The 13,397-nt window shown below is 45.9% G+C and overlaps 1 protein-coding gene across 1 annotated transcript in view; it reads right to left on the bottom strand.

The window, feature by feature from the left end:
* The window catches only part of SETX (senataxin), a 163,824-nt gene that overhangs the window by 76,722 nt on the left and 73,705 nt on the right, over nt 1-13,397 (bottom strand). Inside the window, exons 10-11 of the mRNA XM_078774880.1 lie at nt 7,515-7,670; nt 1,511-1,613 (exon numbers count right to left, since the gene is read on the bottom strand). Of these exons, the coding sequence (XP_078631006.1) occupies nt 1,511-1,613; nt 7,515-7,670 (259 nt within the window). The remainder of the gene's footprint in view (nt 1-1,510; nt 1,614-7,514; nt 7,671-13,397) is intronic.

The raw sequence follows: 13,397 nt of genomic DNA on the forward strand, positions 1-13,397 counted from the left end.
AGCAGGTGGGTAAAATTTCGGATCAAGATGGGCCATAATTGGTGGTGACACGAGAATGTTTTTAACATCATTGAATGCCTTGCATTGAATCAGCAGTCCATTCAAAGACAGATCATTTACTGAGCAGTCCACATAGTGGATCTGATGTACTGGCAATGTGCGCTGAAAAAACGTCCAGCTAGTGAACCATGCCGAGTGACAAGCGAAGATCTGTAATGTTGGTCGTAGTAGGGAAACCTGCAATCGCGTTCAGCTTTTTCGGATCTGAGGCACTACCATCCTGTCCCATAAAATATCCACAGAACTTAACCTGGTTCTGAGCAATTTAGAATTTCTCAGGATGCAACGTGATCCCGTGCATGCGACAGCCCATCAAAGAACTGTCGTACCACCTACTGTACGTCAAACTTCAGGATGTCGTCGATCACTTTTTACAGTATTGAGTAGACCGTCCAGGGCGACGTCACCTGAGCAGCAATAAGAAAGATTGAATAGCTGTAGTTTGAGCGAGACAGAAAGTGAGACCAGAAATCCTGACACAGAGAGTGTAGGATGGTTCCGGACACCACTTTAACGCTCCTAAGTCAGAACGGTAGTACTACCCTGGGCGGTTGCTGTCTACAACCTACCACCTAAAAAAAAAAACATTTACTACAGTATTTACAGTATTTGTGCACATTGAATATTCTGTTTCTAAACATGTGCTGAGTGATATCTGACATCTAAATTTTTACCACGGTATTTGGTACCTGCACAATTACAATGAGACACTAGTTTGAGGCAAGAAACCCAATCGCTAATTGTTTATGCTCATTGACTGAATGCCATGGACTACATTACATGCACAACCATTGTTGTGTTCTTATGAATGTTTAAAGATGGTTGTATTCAATGTATTTTCATTATCCTCACCCTAAGAATATGATACTTATTACTTGAACCGATTACTCGCATTATTGACATATTACTTCTTATTTTGAGTATGTTGGTGTTCAGCGAAGGCAGCCATATTGGATTTCCAGCTGCAGATGGCAGATCATGAAATAAACATGTCCAATGTTTCAAGAATGTCATATTCAGCCAAAATTGATATCAAATTTGTGATTCTACGCCTTCTAAATTTATGGCTGCCTCCATGTGTTCCCATGCTCAATGGTGGCCATCTTGGATTTGGCAGCCGAGTGGGCAAATGTCTCCCATCTCAAAACCCTACCTGTGTTAGTTTTGAAGCTGAAGGGTCATATAACTCAAATCAAGTGTCAAACGTAGGGCACACAATAATATACCCAAACTTGTATAGAAGAGCCGGGACGATTGTGAGGAGGTCTATATTACACATGGTTCAAACACAGAAAAACGTCTCAGGTTTGACAAGTCTACGTTAGGTCAGGTCCATTTTCGGTGAACGTCCAAGCCCACAATATGTGGTGAATGTTTGTCCAAGTTGAACATTTTCATGAAGTGAATTCCTGCATTTAAATACCTGACATGGCAGCATTCCTTTCCGTACCTTCAACTTTCCCACAAAAAAGCTTCTGCGAACAATAGTAGCTGTTGAGCTTCATCTCCAAGTAATGGCCATTATGCTCTCGCTTGGCCAAATGCTGCACCACCTTTCCAAAATAAAAAGAAAAACAAAAAATATTAGTAGTTTTAATCCTGGGAAGAGCATCAATGAACTAACGTGTGCAATACTTTGGAACTACAGTACTTCCTGTTAATTTCATTACTGCACGTTTATCTATGTACAAGCAAAAGTAGCCGTCGCTTCTTTTAATAACGTTTAAACTTTCTTTATACAAGAAGAAGATTTGTAATAATAGATGGCACTGGATGGCACTATACAATATACATTATCATAGAAATGGGGTCTTCCTCCTGTGGAAATAATTTTGTGTACTCTTAAAATCATTTGCAAGTGGTAAAAACACACACACACACGCACACACACGCACACACACACACAAACACGCACACACACGTGCGCACGCACACGCCAGCTTCTATTATGAGTGATTCTGAATGAATTATTCGTTGTGGAAGGTCGAGTCTTGGAATAAAGGGAAAAGCATTAGCTCACTCAGCCATCCGGTTGTAATCACACGCTGGTGTGTTGCCTCGGGAGTGTGGGATCCCTCCACTTTCCACATTTTGACAAACTCGGTTTCAAGCAACCAGGAACTGTTATGGATGGGGTTTCAATTTTGTTCTAGATAACAAATGATATGGCCAAGACTGTATACTGAAAGCAGCTGTTTCTTGGCATGGTCGTAGAGTATGAGCTGGAAAGAATACACAGCTGCAGATTCACTTGGCAATTTGGAACCATGATCCCACTTCTGCAGGAGTTTCTCTCTGTGCTGTTAAAGGATTGAAAGCCTGATTCTCACTATAACATGGGGGTTAGAGAGGGGGTAGGAAATAGGCAGGGGTAACAGGGCGAGGGCTTACAGGGGGGGGAGGGGAGGGGGGGTTAAGTTGTAGTTACTTTGAAACCTTTCTAATACAGTACTATATTGGACCCCTTTGAAATCGAAAGATGATGGGGGAGAGTGGGGGGAAGCAGATTGGGGGAGAGGAGAAAGTGGGTGTCGAGTTGGAGAGGAGAGAGTGGGGTTGAGAGAAGGGGGGATTGATGAGGTCTTGATATCACATTTTACATAAAATGGAATTTCTACTGCCGCTGACATCGTCTGAGATTGGGGGGTGGGAAGGGGGAGAGTGGAAGGAGGGAGAGGGTGGTGGGGAGAAAGAGTGGGATGAGAGGTGTGGGGAGGAAAGGGGAGTGGGCAAGAAAGAGGAGGGAGGAGACGGGTGAGAAGAAAGGGGGGTGCTAGCTCCCCCAGCTTTATCTGTGCCCTGTCCCCCAAATATTCCTACAGGTCACACAAGATCTGCCTGCAACTCTGCCTCTGATCTGCCTCTTCTGGTGAAATTGCCAAAATCAAGACTCTCTGCTCACCTTCACTCCTTCATTCCTCTTTACTCCCGCCTCTGGAACAAACTCCCTCACTCTCTTCAATCCCACTCCACCCTCCAGGTCTTTAAAACAGCTGTTCGCCACCATCTCTTATCTTCCCCATCCAAAACCTTGATCTCTTCCACCCCCGTTTATTCAAATCCTGGAAATTCTAGCAGTGTCCATGTGTTTTATACGTCTCCCACCCCCCCCCCCCCCCCCGCCTTCCCAGAGGGGAGAACAGTAATCCCATGCCTCCTCCCCCCCAAGCCCTCTCCCTCCCACAGATCTTCTGATGTCCCTGTCCTCTACTGTTGTACTTGTGTGCTTCCCTCTCTCTCCCCATTTTGTTTCCCGCTCCCTTTATTGTATGTTTTGTGTGTCCGTTTTTTTTTGTGATTGATGTTATCTCCTACACGAGCCTCAATCTTGTATACAAATATATATATATATATATATATATATATATATATATATATATATATATATACATACATATATATATATATATATATATATATATATATATACATACATATATATATATATATATATATATATATATATATATATATATATATATATATATATACATACATATATATACATACATATATATATATATATATATATATATATATATATACATACATATATATACATACATATATATATATATATATATATATATATATATATACATACATATATATACATACATATATATATATATATATATATATATATATATATATATATATATATATATATATATATATATATATATATATATATATATATATATATATATATATATATATATATATATATATACTGTTGTGGATATGAGAATTGTGTTTTTTTATTGTTGTAAAAAATATCACCCTCCTTCCTCCAGTTGTTGTGTATAAAGGTCAAAGGGCGTCTCTTAGTTAGGTCATATACAATCACGTTAGCCAATCATAGATTTCCTCCTTTGTTGGTAGTTATTTCCTTATTATGTGTATTAGATTAAGGCTGTGTCTACCATTAATTGATACTCCATTGCACCGAATTCAAATAGATAGATCCCCTTTCATTCCCAAAGCCCCATTCCCAAAGCCTCGATTGCCAACTGCATTCGCCGCCATTGCCATGTGCTCCGGCTCGGAGAAGAAAGGCGTGTCTCCACCTCGTCATGGAAAGGAGGAGTGAGTCGGCCCCGCTCAACCAACCCAGCCAAAGGGGTTTGGCTTGAGCGGGCGGAGAAAGAACGATCGGGGAGGTTCAACAAGGTTGAAGGGCGGGGCCTATATAACCCGCACCACGAGGCCCCCAGGAGAGACGAGCTTCAGAGAGAGACGGGAGACGCGTCCTGAGGTGAGCCAGAGAAGCAGCTTTGAACCACCGCAGCTTTGAAATCCACCACCACCAGCTTGGAGCCACGCAGCTTTGACTCCGCCAGGGTGCTCGTATCGCGGCAGCCCGCACGACCGCAGCTAGGGCGTTGACGGCGGCTGCTGGACGTGCCGATCGAGGAAGGGCGGCGGCTGCTGACTCCCGGGCCGACCGTGCTCCGGTTCGAGCGGAGCGTTCCTCTCCTTCCAGTCCTTTCATTCCTGCCTGCAATTTCCCCATTCGTGTGAGTTTGCTCGTAGTCTGTTTTGTGTGTCTTGTCCTGGGGTATTAATTAAGACTGCATAGGTAAGCTAAGGTGCACTGTGTCCTCTTCTTCTTCTTCTGTATTTTATTTTATTATCCTTCCTTCTCCTTGGTTGCTTTCAATTGTGTAAATAGTAAATAAATCATATTTGTATTTCTTACCCTTTGCCTTTCTTTCCTCTACATCCGTCGTTGTTGTCTTTTCCCTCATTGAAAACCTGTGGCACGATTTGGCCAACGTTTGAGAATCGGGTTAGTCTTTGTTAACGGTTCGTGCTGCGGTTGCTAAACACCGCTCGGCAATCAATTAACATCTGTCCGCGGTACGAACGGGGCTGTGCGCCGGCCTTTCCGGAGGTCGCGGTACGGCGCCAGGGACCACGTCGGTCAGCAATAAACAAGGGGTCTAATCCCCCCTTAAAGGGGAACCATAGGCCGACGTTGGATTCCGCAACAATATATATATATATATATATATATATATATATATATATATATATATATATATATATATATATATATATATATATATATATATATATATATATATATATATATATATATATATATATATAAAAGTAGCTACGACTCACTTCCCACAGCCCTCCTAATTTATTTCATATGCTAATTAAGTGTGAGTCGGTGAGTGGTAAAACTGGGATGGTAGCGCCTGCAATGAATCTTGCAGGAGCTACGGTTCCGAGGGGGGGGGGGGGGGGCAGGCTGTGTTAGGTTTGTAGGGGGTAGGGATACCATAGACCAGGTGGAGTGCATAAATTACGCCCCCGAAGGGCAGTGATTGGTCGGGGTTTTGCTTGGGACAAGGCTGGGGTAAGATGGGACTTGCTGATAGGAGCAGGTAAGGGCTGGTAGGAAGCGACTCACTGATTGGCGAGGCACCCCAGATGACGTCAGAGCCTGGGTGATAAAAGAACGCGCAGGCGGACATTGTTCTCTTCTTCTTGGCTTTATGTGCCAGCGGACATTTCTCTTCTCTCTTCTTCTTGGCTTTTCACTCTAGCGGACATTTTGATCTCTTCTCCTTGGCTACTCGCTCTGACAGATTCCCTCTTGCGCTTTTTCTTACCTGGACCTCGTCCGAGTGGTGACATTTTTCTCTTGGGCTCAAGGGAGCGATCATGAGTGGCCATGTTTGGAGATCTTGCTGGTGGTTGTGAGGAGGAAAAGCCACGGCTTTCCAAGCAAGAGCCACAGGTGGACGAGCGCTGCTGGCTCGCTGCAGCGTGACGAGGCCCGGAGGAGCGTGACACACAATGAGGCCTGAGTTCCCGCCAACGAATGTGCGGTTCCCGCCAAGGCCCCGGACGATTTCCACGGAGACCCCACCAGCAAGCAGAGTTAAGTGCACACAAACGCTATTTATTTGCAGTTATTTTATCCTTTGTCTGTGTTCGGGTCTGTTTGGGAGCACTAAAATTTAGGAATTAATTATTATTTGACAGTGTTTTATTTTGTTACCGTGTTACGGTCTGTGACCTTTCTTTTATTCTTCCTCCCCCCACCCCTTCTCCCCCTTGAGGTAGACCAAGTGGTTTGGGCCACGGTTATAAAGCCTATGACTGGCTGTGGGGCAGGGGAGGGGCCAGGAAGGTGATTCAGAGGAGAGAGTGGCCATTTTTTGGAAGAGGCCTCATGGCGGAGTGCCTTTTCGTGGGATTGTATGGTTGTCAGCAGAAATCTCTCCACCTGAAGGTTGTGCCAGATCAACCTCTGTACCTGAAGGTTGACTTGTGCCGGATCCACCCCTGCGGCCACCTCGGTACCTGAAGGTTGACTTGTGCCGGATCAACCCCTGCGGCCACCTCTGTTCCTGAAGGTTGACTTGTGCCGGATCAACCTCTGCGGCCACCTCTGTACCTGACGGTTGACTTGGATTAAACTCTTGCTACCACGGGGCCTGCACTGGGGCCTACTGCTGGGCCTGCATTGGGGCCTACTGCTGGGCCTGCCCTCGGGCCTACTGCTGGGCATGCATTGGGGCCCACTGCTGGGCCTGCTCTGGGGCCTACTGCTGGGCCTGCATTGGGGCCTAATGCTGGGCCTGCCTTGGGGCCTACTTTTGGACCTGCCTACTCCTACCCTCTCGTGCTGGCGTACTCTGGTTTTTCCCTCTCTTCTCCCTTCTTTGTTTTATGTGCAGGAATAGATTTCCTATTTTGAGTGTGATAAGGAATAGATTTTGTGTGTGATGAGTGATGACACATAAATAAAGCCTGTGTGATGGAAGGCTTGGCTTTGTGCGCTTCAGGCCGTAACAACCGGCATTTCTTAATAAAGCCGGCATTTTCTTGTACATTTTAAACTAGTCTCGGTTTGAGTTGATCTATTGCAGGTTTGAGGACTGCCGGTGGGATCCGTGAAGGTAAGCGCTCCGGTTTCTCCCCCTCCCTCTTGTTTCCCCACTCGTATTCTCCGCCATTTGAACTGAACGCCTCGGAGTAACAGCTCGTTTGGTCATCCGTGCTACCCTAAGGTGTTCACCAAGGGTAGTCACACGACAATATATTTATATTAAATGTTTTATCAGCTGCACAATACAACCTGGAACCTCCTAATAAGCTTCTAAATACAGCTCAGTTCCATTTCCATCCACAATACAAACAAGGCCAACTTTGCAGAAATAATGAATGGCATTTTGGAGGGCATAAGAGCAAGGGGAAAGGAGGGAAGTAGCTTTACAAGACATATTGAGAAAGGGGTGTGGGGAGTGGTTAGGAATTCTGCCATTATGCATTTCAACTTCCTGAAGATAAATGAATCACATAATAAAACTCCAAAAACAAATGCAACAATATTGCAGCCAAAAAACAGATGGGTCAAGTCACTGAAGATGAGGGTATGGCACTAACTCACGTTGGACAAACCAAAAGCCGGTCTGGTCAGAATAACTCACCCTCTCCCAGGTCTCAATCATCAGAAGAGGTTTCATTGTATTGAAGAAGTGGTCAAAGCTGTCATACCTCAATGGTAGTTTCTTTACCAGTGCATTATATTGCTTGTCATAGTCACTTTTACCAGAAAGCAAACTGCAAACGTCCCAGCGCAAAACCTGCACAATGCAGAAGTGTACAAAATTAAACTTCCATTCAAGAGATGCAGACTAGTTTGGATATCAAAACGTTTATATGACATGGTACAAAGTGTTATCTACTCGGGATTAGGAAAGGAATGCCTCTAAAAATGTATATAAAATCAAAATAACCCACAAGTAATACTTCCATGGTAAGAAATACTTCCTTTGGAGAGAACGTTAAGCCATCTGTCCCATATACGAGCATTCACCGGTAGACAATAAAGACCTGAACACACCTTCAAAGAGGAAACGACTGGACCAATGTTTTTATGTGTGTGTATGTGTGTGTGTGTGTGTGTATGTATAACTGTGTGTGTGTGTGTGTGTGTGTGTGTGTGTGTGTGTGTGTGTGTGTGTGTGTGTGTGTGTGTGTGTGTGTGTGTGTATATTGTACTGTGGATGGCTCTAGTAAGACGGAGCACCCACGGATGACCAATTGAGATTACTTTGAGGCGTTATTCAATGGCGGATTTCACTATGCAACGAATAAACTCAACGAACACTATTTTATGTATCAAAATAAACACGGCTCTATTGCCGGACCCCGAGAACAATGAACGCGACGGTTATTAAACCCCTGAATGAGCGCTCCAACACACAGACTTAGAACACGGACAAATGGGGAGATAATAAAAGAAACGCGTCAGGTGTGTGTTTGTGCTGGCTTAGCTCTGTCTTGCTGCAGTGTCAGGGATCGTCAGGCTCCGAGCACAGTCGTCCGACGTGGCTCCGGTTGGCTGGAACAAGCCCCCGACGCGCCCCCGTTCACTAGGCCTCGATAAGGCCTCTCGCGCCCTAGTTCGCACGCTGCTAGGCCCGCGTACGCTGCAGAGCGGCAAGCCTCACCCCTGCCTCTCCATGCTGCAGTGGCAAGCCGTGCTGGTACGCCCATCGCTCGCACTGAGAACCCAACCTTTCGTGCTCGCTCAACTATCTCTCCACCAAAGTCCGAAGGCAAGACAATCCAGCGGAACGTAAGGGAAGTCCATGGCAGGTGGAAGGTCCAAGCGCAAGCGAGCAGTCCAAAAACAGAGTGAAGAAAAGGGGACGTCGATGCTGACAGAGCCAAAATGCGACCGCTCGCTATGGGATCCAGAACGAGAAGAGTCAAGAGAAGTCGAAAATGTCGGCTCGCGAGTCGTTTTGTCGCTCGTCACCTGGCGTCACCGGCCCTCCCTACCAATCAGACCGCCCCCTCTCAACCAATCCTTCGCAAGGTGGGCGTGGCCTCCGCCTGCCTGAGCAACGTTTGTCTTCAAGTCGGGGTAATGCATGGGTGCTTCCTGTCTGTTCTTCCAGTCAGTTTCCTTGCGGGAGGGGGAGGGGGGATTTGTTATTAGTGTATGCGCTAATGGGGATTGATTCCTAAATAGTGTCTAGGTGCGTTGCCATATGGGACAATGGAATGATCACAGGTTTGACACATTGGGGAATTAACATAATCCCGACTCTATCTAAGTCTAAGACAACGATCATCCTTGTATGATCACAAAGATACACTAACACGAACAAACCGCCAAGCAGAACGTATTACATCTGGGGTTCCCTATCACGACAGCCGGAGCATAATACCAACGCAGATCTACACACACATATATATATATATATATATATATATATATATATATATATATATATATATATATATATATATATATATATATATATATATATATATATATATATATATATGTGTGTGTGTCACAACCCCACCGACATAACAATATTATATTATATTATATTATATTATATTATATTGCTGCGGTTTTGAGATTGGCACATTGAAGGCATTAAAGGTTAAAGGTTTGTTTTTTTTGTTTTTTTTTGTATACTGAATCGAGGCTCGTGAAAGAGCGAACATTTATTTCACAAACAAATCAACCAGACAAACAAAATATACAAAAAGAGGGAGCGGAAGACAAGATGGGGAGAGAAGGGGAAGCACACAACCACAACATTTGAGAGCAGGGAGAAGTGTGGGAGGGAGAGGGCTTGGGGGCAGGAGGCGTGGGAAGGGGAGGGGGGGGGGGGGAAGAGAGGTATAAAACACAAGGGGACCGAAATTAGCGGGGGTAGAAAAGATCAAGGTTTTGGATGGGGGAGGATAAGAGATGGTGGTGAACAGCTGTTTTAAAGACCTGGAGGGTGGAGTGGGATTGAAGAGTGTGAGGGAGTTTGTTCCAGAGGCGGGAGAAAAGAGGAATGAAGGAGTGAAGGTGAGCAGAAAGTCTTGATTTTGGCAGTTTAACCATAAGAGGGTTGCAGGCAGATCTTGTGCGACCTGTAGGAATATTTGGGGGACAGAGCCCAGAGAGAGCTGGGGGGGGCAAGGCCAGAGAGGAGTCGGTAGAAGACGGAAAGACCACCAACCTGCCTGCGGTGAGTGAGTGAAAGGCCCTTGGAGTTAGCTTCATCGCGGGAGATTCCAATGATTCTGAACGCTTTGGTTTCAACAGCGTGAAGATGAGCTAGGTGTGAGGCAGGAGCACCAGACCAGAGGGGAGAGCAGTATTCCATAGAGCTGCGGATGAAAGCCTTGTATGTGGTGAGGAGCTCAGGTTTGCCCCCCATAGTTAGTCACGTGAGCAACATATAGGCCCATTTGTAGTATAGTTATGTCTTAGTATGTGTAAGAATAGGCCATTTCCCCTCTTAGTGCCTGCGTTGTGTAAAGACATGAGAATAGGTCCTCCATTCATTTTGCGTCCCACCTCCAATTCTACCTCTATGGGCGTAATATGGGATGGGCGCAATTCTACCTCTATAGGCGTAATTGATCCCGCGCCCCACTCGGCTGACCACTAGTCGAGTAACACGAGGTAGGCCTGAGGAGGAGTGCGGGGTCGGGGTGAGCGGCGTTGAGATCGGAGCGGCGGAGGCGATGACGGTAAGAGCCACCAGCCAATCAGGGCTCTAGCGGCATGGCGTGAGAGGGCGCGGTAATGCGCATCTGGTGAGTTCGAGAAGGTTCGTGGGGCGTGCCTATATAACGCGCTGCGCAAAGCCCTCGTGAGGACTTGTCGGGAGGAGGACTTGACTTGCACCAGTGGTGCGATAGGACTTACAGCGTGGTAAGAGGAATTATCAGCAGGACTTGAACGGCGGTGGCGAAAGGAATAGGACTCGCAAGTGGAGAGCGTTGCAAAGGACTTGTTGGGGATACGCGCGTTGTTGTGGAGGACTTGCGCAGAGAGAGAGAGAGAGAAGAAGAGGCGTTGAACTGTACGAAGTACGCGGGCGCAGCCAGGCGCGCCGGTAACACATATTGCGCTTTTCACACACGCGAGTAAACGCGGCCATAGCCGCAAGTGAATAACCACCAGCCGCGTCAAAGTCCGCTCCCTACCAATTCGCCCCGTGATAACCCGCTCCGTACAGACGACACGCAGCGAGCTCCTGCCTTCTCCTCCTTCCATCTACACGGGACGTGCCGGGGACCGGAGAGAGAGAGAGCTGCACGGAAGCCATCCCTGGACGCGCTGGTGAACATCGTCCTGCCATCTGCAATCCCCGTGTGAGTGTGTGTGTGAGACGGGCCCGTGTCCTTGGGATTAAGAATAAGACTGTATAAGCTGCGCTGTGTCTCTTCATCCTGTACTGTACATACGTGAAATAATAATTAAACCTGTTATTCCTTTGCTTTCCAATTCGATCGCCTTTGTGATTTCTCCATTGACTAAGCGTGGTACGAATAAGAACCGCTTGAATCGGGGTCTAGTAAGTGATAATGGCGCGGATCGCGTGTACGCAACCGCTCGGCGAATCAATACACGTGGTTCGTGCGAGGCTTGTCTCCTCACTTCAAGGCAGCGCGAGTATTTAGGTAATAGCAAATTTGGTCCTGATACCCTATTTCACGCTGTCCGGAAGGGACGTCATAGGCCTCGGGTCGCGCCTGGTCAGTCAAAGACAAGGGGACTAATCCCCCCTTCGTAAGGGGAGGCCAGCAGTGAACCCGCAAGATTTGGTGTCAGGAGTGAGATTTGGAACCCAAACCAATTTTTTTTGGACAAATTTGCCCAAAATTACGAGCAACCGAAATTTAGTTTTTTTTATTATTACAATCTAAATTAAATTTGTACCATGGCTAGCCAAAGCGATCGGATGCCGGTGGGGGTAAATGATGAGGTAGAGGAAGTAGAATCAATAACCCAGGACCCCCGGGACGAATTGGGAGAAAGGGAGGAGGCAATTGATGAGGGTGCGGCAGAAGAGGTACCAGGCGTAGAAAATGGCGGCGCCTCGCACGTGGCAGCGAGGGCCACGCCCACTGCGCAAGTGGGGGTTATGGACATGCAATCCTATGAGCACCTTCATGGTGCAAATCATGAATGAAATAAAATAAAAAAAAGGTAAGATGGACACCCAAAGTGACAAATTCACCCAGAACATTAAAAAAATGGGGGAAGACTTTGGGCGCAGGTCGAGCGAAGAGGTAACAAAGGTACGTGACGTGGTAACGCGGCACGAGGAACGCATAGAGAGCGGGGTAGAGCAGAGCGTAGTCAAGTTGACCGAGGGGGTTAGTCAGGTGGCTTAGCAACAATTTTTAGGCGTAATGTTACAAGCCGGACAAAAGTCCCAAATTTGGTATGGAGCTTCGTTTGGACCTATCAATTGATTTTAGCCTAGGAGCCATCCTGACCGTTTCAGATTTTCTAAGATGGCGGCCAAAATTCAAAATGCCGCCAGCAAAACAGAAATATCATATATCTCTGGCTGTAGAAGTCACAGATAGACAAATGTGGTATCAAATCAGGGGTTTTTGAGGTCAGTGAAACTGATTCAGGGAAAGGTACATTTCATATGTCACTTATTTTCAAGATGGCGTCCAAAATCCAATCTGGTCGCCAAGGAAAATCATACTATAATGCAAGGACTTCAAAAGTTTGTTTGCCTAAGGCTCAGGCATCGAAGGATGGATTAACTTGACACTTTGCACACCTATAGATATCGTTTTTGACCGTGTCAATGTGGGCCGTTTTTTTCGATTTCTATCCTAATTCGGGGGGTACGGGGAAAGTTACGTTACTTTGCGGGGGTTCGGTGACCCGGATACGCGTCACACCCTCACGTCATATGGTTTATTTACAAACACCATGCTTTGATGACGCATGACGGGTACTATCCGTCGTAGACGGGTACTATTGCTAGTTAAAATGATGATATGAGAGTATTAACAGAAATTATCTATTTGTGTCTTTTCAGATAAATCAACATGGAGCTACCTGTAGACTTTAGTCGCTGCATTATCTGCCAACAAGAAACAGATGAACAGTTCAAATGTCCACTTCTCAGTCCAGGACCAAACGCTGATAATAAGACATCTGCCTACCAGTCATTCTTGAGTAATGTCGAACATTTCCGCGAGATTGATCAGCTCCCAACTGAACTGAAGTTTGGGAGTGATCAAAGTGTTGACGAACTTGTGAACAATTCTGCATTGTGGCATAAATCGTGTCATTTAAAATTCAACAATGAGAAACTGGCAAGAGCAAGAAAGCGAAAGAAATCCAATCCCGATGGTAGACAACAAATTAAGCGCCGGACAATAACCATGATTCGACGGTTTGTTTTGCGAGAAAGGCGCAGATGAAGGTGACCTCCATCTGGTTTCAACATATGATATGGATGCCAGTCTAAGAGCTATGATCAACGAACTGCGAGATACCCAACTACTTGCGAGGATTGTTGGTGGAGATC

The sequence above is a fragment of the Myxine glutinosa genome, chromosome 3 (assembly GCF_964187855.1).
Source record: "Myxine glutinosa chromosome 3, kmMyxGlut1.1, whole genome shotgun sequence".
Taxonomy (NCBI): Eukaryota; Metazoa; Chordata; class Myxini; order Myxiniformes; family Myxinidae; genus Myxine; species Myxine glutinosa.